The 15264-nt window shown below is 32.0% G+C and overlaps 2 protein-coding genes across 4 annotated transcripts; both read right to left on the bottom strand.

Moving 5' to 3' along the window:
• Positions 1-234: 234 nt before the first annotated feature.
• Positions 235-7015, bottom strand: LOC137836670 (Core-2/I-branching beta-1,6-N-acetylglucosaminyltransferase family protein). 2 transcript variants are annotated; one of them, XM_068645359.2, is made up of 11 exons: positions 6113-7015; positions 5035-5148; positions 3825-3925; positions 3539-3610; positions 3178-3259; positions 2979-3059; positions 2571-2609; positions 2300-2365; positions 1657-1806; positions 680-808; positions 235-548 (listed from the first exon to the last, which is right to left on the bottom strand). In XM_068645359.2, the coding sequence occupies exons 1-11, from the start codon at positions 6347-6349 to the stop codon at positions 528-530; spliced, it is 1092 nt and encodes a 363-aa protein (XP_068501460.2). In that variant the 5' UTR covers positions 6350-7015; the 3' UTR covers positions 235-527. The 2 variants fall into 2 exon arrangements, with proteins under 2 accessions (XP_068501460.2, XP_090157385.1); XM_090301259.1 differs by having other exon boundaries at positions 3539-3629; positions 6113-6971.
• A 1719-nt stretch (positions 7016-8734) lies between these two features.
• LOC137836664 (GPI transamidase component family protein / Gaa1-like family protein) lies at positions 8735-14993 on the bottom strand. 2 transcript variants are annotated; one of them, XM_068645345.2, is made up of 7 exons: positions 14697-14993; positions 11950-12053; positions 11611-11702; positions 11315-11414; positions 10368-11226; positions 10140-10273; positions 8735-9632 (listed from the first exon to the last, which is right to left on the bottom strand). In XM_068645345.2, the coding sequence occupies exons 2-7, from the start codon at positions 12039-12041 to the stop codon at positions 8786-8788; spliced, it is 2124 nt and encodes a 707-aa protein (XP_068501446.2). In that variant the 5' UTR covers positions 12042-12053; positions 14697-14993; the 3' UTR covers positions 8735-8785. The 2 variants fall into 2 exon arrangements, with proteins under 2 accessions (XP_068501446.2, XP_068501445.2); XM_068645344.2 differs by having other exon boundaries at positions 14738-14990.
• Between the last annotated feature and the right edge of the window lie 271 nt (positions 14994-15264).

Raw genomic sequence — 15264 nt, 5'->3', positions numbered from 1 at the left:
TTAATTCTTCACTTACCTGGTCAACAACTACTTTCAAGATTAGACTATTTCTTCTTGTAATGTGTCACTCCATAATTTGAAAAAAATAAAATATTATAGTATTATTATATTTTGGATTAGGTTTTAATATTGGGTGTTGAATGAACTTTTTGGATTGTTCATTCAGAAAATAATATGTTTATTTAATGGAAAACATACAAATGTGTTATATTGAGAATAAATGAGAAAAAAAATAGAAATTACAAATAAATAAATAGAAGATAAAGAAGTAGATATACGTGTAAGATATAATATAATACAATACAATAGGACCGTGACCATCACTTAAGAAATAGAAAGTAAAAATATTTGGTCAGAAAGAAATTAAAAAAAAAGCAGATACATGACTAATGCATTTATTTAAAAATTAAAAGTATGAAAATTATAAAACACAAATAAAAAAAATTATTCTTTTTCTCCCTCTTATTTGTTTTGCTAAGTGTATTTTTGGCTTGTATCAGTCTCTGGCATTGAGCACTTTCTTCTCTTCATTGAACTCTCTCAACAGACTGTGAAATTAACAAAACCAGAAAAATGACTTGCAAAACTTCAATAGAAGAAACTCAAAAAGACCCTTTAAAAAATGTTTGAAAGCAAACTATAACACTTGAAGAAAACCATGAAATATACATAAACTTACCAAATCAAGAAGCCTTAAAGCAGCAGTCCGAGTAAATTTTCTTGCAAAGAGGAAGCAAGTTGAAGCTTTACCCTTGCTACTGCACCATTCTCTTCTGTATTCGGTTTCGTAATAAATGTTATCTACTTCCTGAAAACAAATCATCAAACTTGAACACATTTTCTTTCATGGAAGTAGAGTTAATGCACTTTATATGTTTGTCTCAGACTGAGACAGTAGTAATGTTCATGAGTGAAGCACTTCTACATTAGCTTTCTTAGTATAGTACAGTTCAATGATCAACTTTTCTGAGTTTTATTGCATATTCATCTCTTCACCATATCAACATGATAATCATTAAATAGTAACTAAATTTATAAACAAAAAATAATTAGTTACTATATTGACTAAATTAGATACTAATTTAGAGATTAATTTTTTTTTAATATCTAATGTGATTTCTATTATTAATAAAATATTATAAAATTGTTTCTAAATTGGTATCTAAATTAACTACCAAAGTTTTAACTACTAATATTTTAAATTCTAAATTAGTTTCTAAAAGACTAATAAGTAGTAGCTAAAACCTTAGTAACTAATAACTAAATACTAATTTAGAAACTACTTTATAAATTTTTATTAATAATATAAACTACTTTAGATGTCAATAATTTATTAGTTTATAAAATGGTCTTTAATTTAGTCAATATAGTAATTAATTATTTTGGTCTTTAAAATTAGTTGAAATCCAATAAATATTTTTTGAATCGGACATTCTACCGATACATGTCCTACGAGTGTCGATATCCGTGTATTCTTCGACACAGACACGCCATTTAATAGCAGTGTCCGAGCCTCGTAGTTAGTAACACTCTTGAGATAAAAACTTGAGAGTGTTTTTGGCTGCACAGGCAATCACTGTTTAAAATGCATGAAAGTGATCGTGGAATGGAAGGAGATTCAAAAGGGAGAATTTGCAGTGGCAGTGAAGATGAAACCTTAATAAATTTTAGAAGCATAGGCGTAGCATCTGAGTACTTGTAAGTCACTGGATGCCATCCCCGGCGCTCATGATCCTTGGAGTTGGAAATATCCCAAGAAGTATGTGTCAATGATCTTCGTGTGATTTCTGCTTCAAGGTCCTTTTGCTGGATTTGGGAAAGCAAACATTCAAATAAGTAGATTGGAACCAACACAGTGATCACATTAAAATACTTGTAATGAAAGAAAAGTCTTGTCATAGTTTAAATTAGAACTCAAAAACATCAACTTCTTTAACCATCTGTTTCTTAGTGTGATGCTTTTTATTCAACTTCAAATAAATGCAGCAATGTAAATTTGTAATCAACTCACTTTTTGAAACATCTAGAAATGCAGCAATGTAAATAATACAGTTTCCCTGTCACTCAAATCATACAAATACAGACCCAAAAAAGTATACAAAATTAGTTTCTCCTTGGCATCAATTTTTTAGCATAATATATAAATTATGCCATAACAAGTTGTTCAGCCAAAATGTGATTGACACTGGGATAGGAGATAGGATAAATACAGTGATTTTTAAGTGGTGAATCATAACAAAGCCTGTTTCCTAGACAGACACAAAAAAGAGTGCAGGTGGGAAAAGAAAAGGATCCTTACAGCCAGTAATGTCTGAACATAGTGTTCATCTGGTATACAGTTATGGACCTTAGATGTGTCAGCAGGCTGCATGAAGGAAGAAATTATAATTAGATGTTGTTAGTTCATATAATTTGCTAGAACCTAATTGACATCAGATATCAGTTCAGAATCAAATATTGAATTACTTCATGAGCAGAAAATGATTTCAATAAAGAAAACAGAAGACTGATTGAAGCTAATATAGTAAAAAAAATGAACATCTTTAAATAATTTCATGCAGAGAACTTACAATGTAATGATCCCTCCAAAATTCTGGTAGTGGTTTTTTCTGCATTATTAAATCCATAGGTAAGAGAAATGAAGAAGAAACAGATAATGCTGTGAGCATTAAAGAGACAAGAAAGATGAGTGGCTTAAAAACTAAAAAGAAGATCCATCATCACCACAACATGCATGCAAAGCCGGCAATGAGCTTATAACGTTTAACGGATCAAGAATGCGAGGAAACCTTACGGGTGAAAAGGAAACAAAAGGGTAGAACATACATACTCCCTAAAACTCTCACTGTCAAAATTGGCACATTTTCTTAGGTCCTTATTGATCTGTAAGTTTCTTTGTATAAGAGTCCAACATTTCAAAGAAATTATGCGATACCAATCATAAAAGACAGAATATAATGAACCGTGTTGCCGATTACCTTGCAATATTTTTGAAACATTGGAAATACAGTTTCATCTTCCACTACAACCTTGGCATGCTTTCTGGTAAGAACAGCCCACTGCAGAAGAATATATAAATAACACAGGAAAAAGAAGGTATTATTAGGTAATGCATACCATGTATTTTAAGTTTCGGAATGAACTTACAGCAAACTAAGAGCTACATTAGACCTTTACCTGAGATCCTTTCCTCCAGTTATAGACAGGAATAACAGGATCCATTTTTGGATTATAGCGGCCTTCTTTCGTGTCAGCAAAGCTGTTCATATTTTAATGCAAAAAACAAATTAGTTGTGGGCAAATAAATTACCAAGTTTAACAAAAAGTTCCCCATTAAGCAAATTTAAACTCTCAAAAGTTGTTGTATGAGGAATTGTAGTTTTACAACAATAGTGTCACTAACTTCACTTAGTGGTGTAATTTTAAAAGAAAATTGAGATTTCAGTTTTATGTCATGGAATGATAAAAAATTTAAAGAAAAAAAGGGGTAACATTACAGACCAATGTGCAGAAGAACAAGGCAAGTGTTTATCCTCACCTGTCAACAAAACTAGTTGATGCTGACATGATGTAGTCATACGTATAGGTGAAGTTGTATAAAGGTATACAGCTGAAAAGAAATCAATCAACTGAAATATAGTAAGGTGCTAGGCTCAAGCATATAGAAACATCAATGGCATTTATTCTATCAAGTAATTAAGCAAACTGAAGAAAATCAAACTTTCAAAACCAAGTGCTGAGTAGTTATAGTGTAAGTCCAGAAAGTGATAGGCAAAAGTATAAGGATCAAAACTATGTAGCTGTTAACAAATTTATACCCTCACCTATCTGAGAGGAAAACAAAGCGGTCATTTAAAGGATCACTTAGTGCGTGTCTAAGTAAAACGCGCTCGGCCTCTATCATGCTTGCTTCTCCCCACTCCACCTGGAAATAGATCCACATGTACTAAATAAATACCATGAAGCTAAATGGGATTGCCCCATTTTGGCACTATTTTCTGACAAATTTTAGACAGTATAGTAGAATTGAATACAATAATTCAAAGTTTACTATTAGAGAAACAACTTAAAACAGGAGATACCTCAGATTTTTCAGACAAAATGGGATTGCAACAACTATTTTCTGACAAATTACTTACATTTTGGTAAAATTGAATAAAATGATTCAAATTTCACTTTTAGAGAAACAAGTTAAAACATGAGGTAGACTGAATATTCATTGATAATTGGAAGTTTGTCATAAGAGCTATATTCAATCAGGTTTATATATAAACAAATACCTAACCATGATATGGGTGTAGCACAAAAAATGCAACATTCAAATCAAAATATTCAATATAATTCTAGATGGCACAGGTACAGAAACTCCTACAAAGAGTAAAGAAGTCATTCTTTTAGGATTCAACTGTTAGCCAGCAAGAAATATACGTTTCCCAAATTTGTTAACTTAAAAAAATGCACTTAATTGCAATCATAGAATGGTCATGGTCAATCTTTGTAGTTGGGAGCAATAAGTTTAACTACTTAAAAAACTCACAACAATCATTCTTATTAGGCACCTTAATCATCAATCATCTCCCTAAAAGAAAATAATTAATATACACTTCTAAACAAAGAACATTAATAAGGACATCTATAACTACAAATCAAGGAAATTTAATTCTATCAGGGAATTACTTCTTTTTATAAGAGAGAGGACCTTTAACTTCCATAATTTTCAATAAATTTCTTAATTTCTTTCCAATAATACCTTTATTATTTTGGTATTCTTTTTACATATAAAATCACTCAGAATAACTAATATTCTCTCTGCAATAAAGTGTAGTTTCTATCCATAGAACAATTAGCCTAGCATAGAAAATAGTTGGAACAAACTTGAATTCACAAAAAGAACTGTTTACAACATAAGCAGTGGGTAAGTTACACCAAGTCAAGTGTAATCCCTTATCAATATGAACACCACATAACAGATCACAAGGAAAGTGGATTTATAAACAAAAATAGATTCTGTTGAAAACAAAAAAGAAGACTAACCTGTACACTATTATTAACTTGTCGATTCAAAAAATAAGGTGATCTAGTTGTTGCCTTGTTGAGAAGAAACCCTGGTCTGCAGTGAACAAAAATTGAGAATTTTCCATCGCCTCCCTGAAGAAATGCACAAATGTTTCTGTAGTAAACACAAAGCACTCTATGGAATAAAAGCAATGTTGATCACCCATTGCTTTTCAAAACATGTAAAAGAAGATCGAAAAATTCACAAACACTATGAACACTTATAAATCAGGAGGGTCTATTGGCATCTTCAATGCAAACTAGCACTAATATTGAAATGTTGGTATGACCAGAAAGGAGAATAACCAGCACTACTTCTACTAACAGTGCTTTCAAGACACACCAACAGAATACCATGAACATAGCAAATCAAAGTGTCTCAAGCTCTAAATTGGACAAAAATAAACATAGATTCTATTTAATCATTAAGACATTAAACTAACTACAATTGATGTACCTTACTTTAGCCTCTAAACCTCCAATCACTTAAAAGCTCTACCCCCTTCCTACAAAGATTGGAATTTAAATTCTTTACACTATACATTATCAACAAATAAGAACTCATCATGTGTATTATTTTTAAATAGTTATTGTAAAAATCAATATACTCTTTATGAGCATGCTATGTGGAAAGAAAAATAGGATACAAGTCATTCAATTTAATTAGGATTTTTTAACCTCAACATTATATATTTTTATTTTAAGGAGAAGGCCAAAATTGTAAGTTCTAAATGTAAGCAAACCTTGTTGTTTTCCCAAAATTTGGGATTATCTTGTTATGGAATGACAAATACTTACTTATAGCAATTTCAATCCAAGACACAACCATGTAAAAACATTTCACATCGTTATTATTACAAAAAATATAGAGAAATATAGAAATAACTAAACTTTGTGATGCAAAGCTGTGTTAATAATGATATCAAATAACTAAACTCATTCGTGCTGATCTAACTGAAAAATATCAAACTTGTCAGCTGTAAAATAATGACCAATAAAAGTAGTTGCCCTATTTATTTTCATGATACAGAGATCAATAAAAGAGAAAAGAAAGTACCCTAAAGAATGCATCCCAAACTATTTCCAAAGGTAGCCTGTTCCGTGCAATGAAGAGAAACGCAATCTTGGGGCTCTGAACCTCAGGCTTAGAAACAAAATGGCGTTGCAATGAAACCAACCCCACAACATGATTGTAACGTGTCTGCATAAACAAGAAACTCCCCAAGCAAAACACCACAAAGATCAAAGCAAAAAGCTTCTTCTTCCACCTGTGCTGAACAACCTTACGCTTCATATTCTGAATATGCTCACCCCTTTTATCAGCTAAAACTGACCCACCATTTCAAACTCGTTCAGCAGCTGAATCACATCCTAAAAAACGAAACTTTGGCCTTCACTTGGACCTTGCAGGACTCAAAACAAGAAGATCCCACCAGATCCATGGCAACCCAATAATCACAAAACCCAGAAAGGAAAAACTTTACCAAGCTCGTGGAAAAAGGAAAAACCTACACTGACCCAGAAATCAATCCAAAGCAACTAACAGTGGTAAAAAAGAAAGCAAGGTGCTTGTGAGGTTATGAGCAAAAAGCTTATAGATTTTCTCTCCTGAGAATTGTTACTTGGAAATGAAACTGAGAAATGAAGAAGACTTAGAGAGAGAGTAATGAAGTGTGTGTTAAGACTTAAGAGTGAAAAGTTTGTTGGTTAATGGTTATCAATAATTTGGGTATGAAAAAGTGAAGAGTGTGTTTTAATTAATGTGCTTGTGTTGTAAAGTTGCTACTTCTTTTTGAAGTTGCGTGTGAATCTGGAGAACAGAATACTATGATTGGGATTTGAGAGTTCTGTAAATAAAGAACACACAAAACCAAAACTCTTTTTCTGTAATGTTGAAGCCTTTCAGTTTCTGTTTCTTTTTTTGGTTTTCAAGGAATGCAAGAAGAACGATTTTGCTACTATGGTAAACACATTGGTTAAGAAATTAATATTATATTTTTTTTAAATCATTAAATGTGTTAAATGAATTAAAAATATTTAAACTGTTCAATTAGAGAGTGACATGCATAGTCACTTTATATACTTTTATAGTAAGATTTCTAATTGATAATAAGTATTGTAATTATAGTAACATGATTTCTAATTGATTATTAGTGTGAAGAAATTTATTTTAATATTTTTTTAAGTGCTTGATTGGATGTAATAAAAAAAATTCAATATGCTTTTTAAGATAATTATCATAAAAATAGAAAAGTATATAATTTATAACTCTACGAATATAAAAATTGCATGTACATATATTATTTCTTATGTTTTAATATTAATTTACATTTCATATACTTTTAAGTATAACACATTATTATTTATGAAAAATAATAATACTTGATATATTAATTATGCATGACAAACTTTTTATTTAAGACTTCGGACTACCCTAATGTAAATAAATACTTGTTTTTATATACACAAAAATATTTTAAACTCGTGTGTTTTAATTAATCCTCAACTTTAATTTTATTATAATCATTCTTTTAAAAATGATAATTTTTTTAAATAAACTTTTTTTGAGTTTTATATTAACAATAGTTATAACAAAAACAACAAATAATAATTTAATGAAAATTATTTTACTCATAATAATAATTTATGATGTGTTCACAATGTCAAAAAACATTGAAATTAGGTGTTAGATGGATAATTACAGCACACCAAATGGGTTGTTTGTACCCAAATAATGATGCCAAATTTGATGCAGTGTCATTGATAAGATATATAGTCATGAGTACTATTTAACATATTCCATGTGCATGTGATAACAAACTAACAATTATTTTATTTTTATTTTTTACATTTCAAGGGTGTAACGAAGTCTATTTTCATAAGGTTAAATGTTTTTATCCCCTATTTAAATAAGTAAAAAAAAAATTAAAGAATTTTTTTAGTTTTATTATTTGTTTATTTATTTATTTTATTTGATCTTATCATTAGAAAAAAAATATATAATTTCATGTTTAATTAGTGTCTTTCAATATTAAAATTTAAATATTATCAACTTTTTATCATCAATTATATAAAATTAAATTATCATTTCAATTTTTAATAACAACTTATAAATTAATTATTTACTTAAATGTTTCAAATTATATATTTTTATTATTATAATACAATAATATAGCTTTTAAAATATAAAATAATTGAATATTTTCAATTTTTACCAATATCCTAAAGTTTTTTAAAATAATATAGCTTTTCAAATTATTCAGAACTATTATAACTTGTTGTATTTTTGTTTTACATTACAAATTTTAAAAGCTCTAAACAATTTTTTTAATTAATAAAAATTACACAATTATCAACAAAAATGGGGGGCCAAAAATTACACAATAACATTTTTTTGTTATTAGAAAAAAAATCCATAAGCAAATAAATGCTTTACTTGAGCTGCTTGAGCTCTTGTAGCTGCTTTTGTTTGGTGAAATCACTTCAAATAAGAATGGATCATGAATCATTTTCACGCATTAGCCATCAATTTCAAGACCAGGATCCAAAATACTGGAGTCATCACTTAACTGTTTCTCCTTCCCTGACATCCAAAAATGCCTTATTGGCCTAATTATAAATAATTACTTGCAGAGAAGAATGGTGTTCATCATTGAAGATGAAAACATAAAAAGCAAGATAATAAAATTCTCACGTGAATTGCTTGTCTGGCTAAGTAACAGTAGATATGTCAACATGGATGAAATAAAATGTGAATACACAGTGCCCAGCTTGGTAGGTGAACAACACCTACGTAGAGGTAAGTAGCACTGTTCCAAGCCCAAAGGGATTCCACCCAGTTCCAGTAATCACCAACATTAATACCATAAAAATCTTCAAATGCACCTTTAAGTAAAACAAATGCAACCGGAGGAAACAGAACAAAACCTAAAGCAATATTACAAGAGGCTCTTAGTAAGGTTCTCCAGCTCTTAGCTTGAATATCAAGCTTCAATGGTCTTGCCAATAGACAAATTGGGACAATAAGTAAAGCCCCAATTTCTGCAGTAGCGAAGTTGATGACGGACATGAGAGACAAACCGATGAATGTCGTTGATATAGTTACAGACTTTAAGCTGGTCCACCTGTTTTTCTCAGGTTGAGATGCAGCTGCTTCGAAAATTGGACATCCCGATATGAAGAATAAAATCAGCAAGCTAAAAGCTGATGCAAAACCCCACAATATAAAGTTCATCGTTGGGGTGGTATTGGGTAGTTGACATAAGAAAAATGGGAGTAAGGAGACAACAACACCCCATAAATGAATGATCAAAACCTTTCTAGCCGAATTCAACCATTTCCAAGATTTGTGGTTGGCATCAACTCCTAAGGTGGATGGGTTTTGGGGAGTGGAACTACTAGCATTGGAATGGAGATATGCTGCAACTATTGGAAGTGGTGCCACAAGTAATGCAAATGGAATCATGTAAACTCCAACCGACACAAACTTACCAGGAGATGTCAAGAGATACAAAAAAAATGACTGGTGAAACTTCTCAAGAAGGTTGTTTATTGAGCGTATGACTCCTTCAATTAACCTGCAATGAGTGCGAAATATTTTGTTACGGGGATGAAACAAAGAGAAAGATCTTCTGATATTGTACTTTATAACATACATGAGCAGTAATACACAAGTTCATAAAATGTTAAAGCGAATATAATTCCACAGAATTAAAGCTTAGGATGTAATGAGAATTCAAGATTTTCCTTCGTTTAACAATTTGTGAAAATACATTTTTGGAGTTTTTTCAACTTTCCAGCCTTTATATAACAATTTGTGAAAATACATCATGTTATATCTAATGACAAAAACTGAACCGAGCCTTCAAATAACTATCCAGAACTTTTTTTTCTTAGGTTTCAAAAACATAACATTATTGTACAGTTTCATTATTGTAAACGGCAAACATAAACATGTCATTGCATATAATTTAAAATTAAAAAATTGTGAGACTTTTACAATAATTCCATTGATAGCCAGTCATTTATTTGATGCTTGATTTTCAAAATAGTTATACAAAGCAACTCGTGAGAGTGGCACATACCTTCCCCCACGAAGTATGAATTCGTTACGCCTGATCACTTTAGTAAGAGAAACTTTTGGTGAAATTTCCAGAGTGATTGCATCAACTTGATAATCACGGAAGGCACCATGAGGGCCAGTGGGAACACCCAAACCCTGAGAGGAATAATATACAGATAAAGAATATTATGAAGTGGTCACAGGAAATATCATAACATACACCTTTTAGACAGGGGAAAAAATAAAACACCTGGTAATACAATGAACTTGCCAGTGTAGCAGCACCTTCTACATACTCAGAAGCAGGAATACCAAACTTCCACTGAGGATTTAAGCTTCTAGCAATTTTTCCCAAGGATTCAAATATAATACCCACAGTATTGAGCCACCATGAGTCAAGAAGAGACCACATCTTCTTCACTTTAATCCGCAATCCTTGTTTGTGAACTGCCAGATAATTTACGATATTGATAAGATCAAGGTTTGGCATCTGGCCGTTGGATGCTTCTGCATAAATATTAAGACTGTCTTCATACTGGTTACCTTGCTCTGCAACCTTAATTACAAGAGCTGCTGCCATAGTTCCTGCACGTCTAAAATCACCATTTAACTTTCCATCCAAATAAAGACCCTGTCCAAGTTCACCAAAAGTGCTGCTCTCATTACATGTTTCACTAGTAACTATATCAACTTTGTGGAAAACAGGGGCCTGATATTCTCTTAGCCAAGAAGCCACTGCAGAATATTCCCCATATTGTGAATCAGCCACAAGCCAAATAATATCCTTTGCCAGCCAAGTAGCATGCGAAAGCAGCGAGAACACTGAGTAAGCAATACCCAAGGACACAGCCTCACCCAAACCAACTTTGTTTGGATTGTAAGGCGTCACCAAGACAATAGCTTCCTTTCCATCCCCACGTGGTGCCCTAATAATTCCAACAGTGTTGACTCCAAACGAAGAACAAGTTCCATTTTTGGAGATTATACCTGAATCAGGACTGGTAAAGAAGTGTAGCGGATGAAATTGACTGAATTGAGGGTAAAACTTGTGGAAAGTAACTTCAGCATCCAAAGCTGACATATACTGAGCAATAAGTTTTTGACTTTCACTGTATTAAAACATAACAATAAATTATTTCTTTTTTTCCTTGTGAAGTTGTATAAAGTCTCTTATGATAACAGGAAGAAAAGAGTTACATTGGTGAGGCCATGGATCTGAGCTCCAGATCAGTTAAGTCCTTGATGAATTTATTTGCGTCTGAGACATGGTGAGTAGAGAGCATGTTGTTTGCAGAACCTGCAGAACCAGGTAAAAATTAGAATTAGCGAATTGTAGAGGAAAAGGTATGCCATGTGTTTGTTTCTCTATTTGCAAGCATTTAGGTTCAGACAGAGAAGTATTATGTCAGTTAGTGCTTCTGGCCAAATTTCCATTTGAGGCTGCACAAATGGAAATATAAAGAAGCATGAAGTCAATTGAGAATTGAAATGACCTGGCATGAGGGCATTCTCGGAAATGTAGGTGTTCTTGGCAAGGACAGGGAGAAGGAGAAGAGCCACCACCCCTGCTAGGAAACAAACCAAGCTGGAAAGAACAAAGTTTTATTAAACTCAAATCACTCAACATGATAATAATAATGTTAACTAGTGTCTTTAGAGCACTGATTAAAAAACCAAAAGCACAATTAAAAGTCTTATTAATGCACCTCCTGCATCATTTCCAATGCATTCCAACGTGATTTTCAGTAAAAAAAAATCAACTTGATTTCTTAATAGTGTTACCCTCACGAAAATAATAGTAGTAGTATTAGCAACAGCATCAGCAGTAATACCTGACAATGTTGCTGTGGGAGATGAGAAAGATCCCTAAGCGTACAATTGGGCGCACTCTTGGTTTTGCACTACTGTTCTCGTTGGCACCCATGTCTTCCCTCTTCTGTTCCACAAAACACAATTAGACAGTCAATATACCATAACATGCCTAACTCCAAGCACATATGGTTCAGGGCTAAAAAGTCTACGAGATATAAAGTGCTATCTACAAAAAGCCCATGTGACCTGGGCCAACCCACGGACCAAATTATCACTGTTATACCCACAATCCCTATCCTATTTACAATTTCTCCTGTCATTGTGTATCTCCAACATACTATGTTTTTGCCCTACTATATTTCATGTATCACTATGCCTTAGACCACATAGGAGGCTCTATTTCATCCATGATGGCGAGAAGTGATGATTGATGAGACGTCAAAATTATAAATACATGGTAGTTTGTTTCTCTTCTGCCACTAAAATCTGTCTTTGGAAACAGATGGATCTTTAATACTGAACTGGGACCTAATAACAGGTGGGTCAATTAAAACCCTGTTTGTAATTGTTACAATAATAGAATTAAAAAATGAATCTCATATAATCAAAATATCTAAATTATATATGGAACACTAGTATGGATGACAAAAAATCAAGGTATGAGGCCACTGTTGTCTTCTCAAATATGTTTGGTATTAGTATATTAATCTTTGATTTTTGGTCAAAAACATCTTAGGATTCATACAAAAATGAAAAAACAATTGATACTTTTATGATTTTTGGCTGAGAAATACCTAAGTTTACCAAAAATATAATAAAACTGAAAAAAAAAACTTAGATTGCAGGAAAATGAATGTCAGACATAATAATGACAATATAGAACATTTTCTTCCCTTTCATAATTCTTTCTTCTATGCCTTCTCACTTCTTTAGGTGGGGTGATTAACTAATGGACTTGATAGCCCACGTCCACTGATCTGCTAGGCCTTTGTTTTTTAAGCTCTTTAATTATCAAAGTCTTATTCCTAGCCTGACTTCAAGTTTATACCACTCTGTGACAGTAACATTTTCCAAATCATATGCATATGACATTTACTAAAGTAGATAATATATAGAGAGAGTAGACTTCTGCTGTAACCATTATATCCTATACATACTGCAATCACCACGTGCTCTATGCATACATAGTACAGGGAGTACATTTATAGAGTTCCTTTTTCTATGGTATATCATTTTCCAGGGTCATCGTCAGGACTTCATATGTAGCGTTCAATTTTCAGATTTCCATTCATGGAGTTTCGAGAATAGGAGAGGGTGAAGAAAAAAGGAAGGCTTTGGACCAGTAATTTTAACCAGCTAACTCTGCAACTGTAAGGGTTTTGAAATTGAAAGGAATGAAAACAATTAGGAGTTTTCTACAGACTATAGCTGGTTCTTATAGAGACAACTACATGTGCCATATTTCGCAGGATGTACTTTAGAGACAGTTATGGGTCATTGTACAACAAAAGAAACCTTTGATAACTAAACATATATATGGGTTTCAATTTCTTCCTGAATTAATTTCATAACAACAAAACAATATTCAGCCAAAGTATAAAATCTACCTTGTGTAGATGTATTAAAGGATGTGGTTTAAGAAGCATGTGCTGAATGTCTATATTAGATAATGTGGATTCATTAGGAATATTACAATTTTACGATTGAAAATAAATTATGGAGATATGGATAAATTAGGAGTGTTATATCTGTCCAGATTTGTAGGATCAAGTTATAAATCTCAATCAGATCAGATTTACTTCCTAGAAATATATCTGTTATTCTGCTTCCTTATTTGTGGGAGATTTGTTACCAGTTAATGTGTCATTTATTTTCCTTTTTTAAAGCAGATTTGATCCAACTGAACTCTTTCAGTGAGTTAATAAAGCTCCACTTTGCACTGTCTTCACCTTCACAAGGAAGCAGTAGATCACTTGGATATCCTCTAAAAAGATTGAGATTGAATATAACTGCGCATGTAGAAAGATGATTTCTATAGGGACAACTAAAATGCTTGTAATAAATCAGTTCTAATTTCTTCAAGCACTCTTACTTTCCTAATTTTAATAGCCTCCCCTAGTTCCTTCAATAACAACACCACCAAGCAGGTAGAGATAAACTGGAAACAAATCTAAAAGGTAACCTTCATACATAGAACATAAAATCGTTGACTCTAGGATGCTCTTCATTATTGACTAATGCCCGGTATGTATTTCCTCTATGTATGAAGCATCAAACTGATGAATTACAAGCAAAATTGAACACTGTTTTACAAAAATCACCTTCATATATATAGTTACTTACAGCATGGCCATAATAAAACCAGTTTGCGTGTGTGTTTCTTTCCAAATATCATTTTATTCTTATAAATAACAAGCAAAATTGATGTATGAAGCATCAAACTGATGAATTACAAGAAAAATTTAACAGTTACAAAAATCACCCTCATGTTGTTACTCACAGCATGGCCATAATAAAATCAGTTTGCGTGTGTGTTTCTTTCCAAATTTCATTTGATTTTTATAAATAACATCATGATGTATGCAATATCAAGATCGCAAGTAAGCTCGTAAACTCGGACGAGTTCACGTTCTCACACCCTCGAACCTAGTTAACTTAGAATCTTTTTCAGTAGCTCGAATGAACTCGAGCAAACTCGAGTCAAATCGTGAGTTTAAAGTCGATTCAACGAACTCGGTTGGACACTACAAAACGCAAAAATTAACACCTGAATATTTGCTTCTAGGTCACGATTTATGCAGAACGCACCTGCGGAAGTGCTCACTGGTTCTTCTTCTCTCTTCCAATTTTTTGTCCGTCTAGGTTGTTGATGCTGCGTTCTCCTATCGTCACGTTCAGATCCGTGTTGGTGCCCTTCTCAGGTCGTTTTGCGTTTCCACATTCTCCTCTGCGATCTCACTGCTCTCTGCTTTCTCTTCTCTTTCTCGCCATTTCTTAGACAGAGCTACAAATTAATGTTTTAGTGTTTTTTTTTTCTCCTCTTTTGCTATTTTCCAACAACTTTTTTTTTTTGTAAAACATAATAATTATAAAAGTATAATAATATTAGAAAAATATAAAAAAAAAATTATTGAAAAAGGACATATAATATAATCAACTAAAAATAATAATAATATAGTAAAAAGTATAAACAAATATTTATAGAATAATTTATCACGGATATTTTAATATAATTTTTGAATTATTATATTATTTATAAATGTTCTAATATAAGTTTTTTAAGTTTAACAACTTTGTTCATGAGATTTGTATATACTAATATAAGGGGTTTTGAT

This window comes from Phaseolus vulgaris, chromosome 4 (genome assembly GCF_051622355.1).
Source record: "Phaseolus vulgaris cultivar YP4 chromosome 4, ASM5162235v1, whole genome shotgun sequence".
NCBI classification, from domain to species: Eukaryota; Viridiplantae; Streptophyta; class Magnoliopsida; order Fabales; family Fabaceae; genus Phaseolus; species Phaseolus vulgaris.
This window is presented reverse-complemented; position numbering and strand designations above follow the sequence as displayed.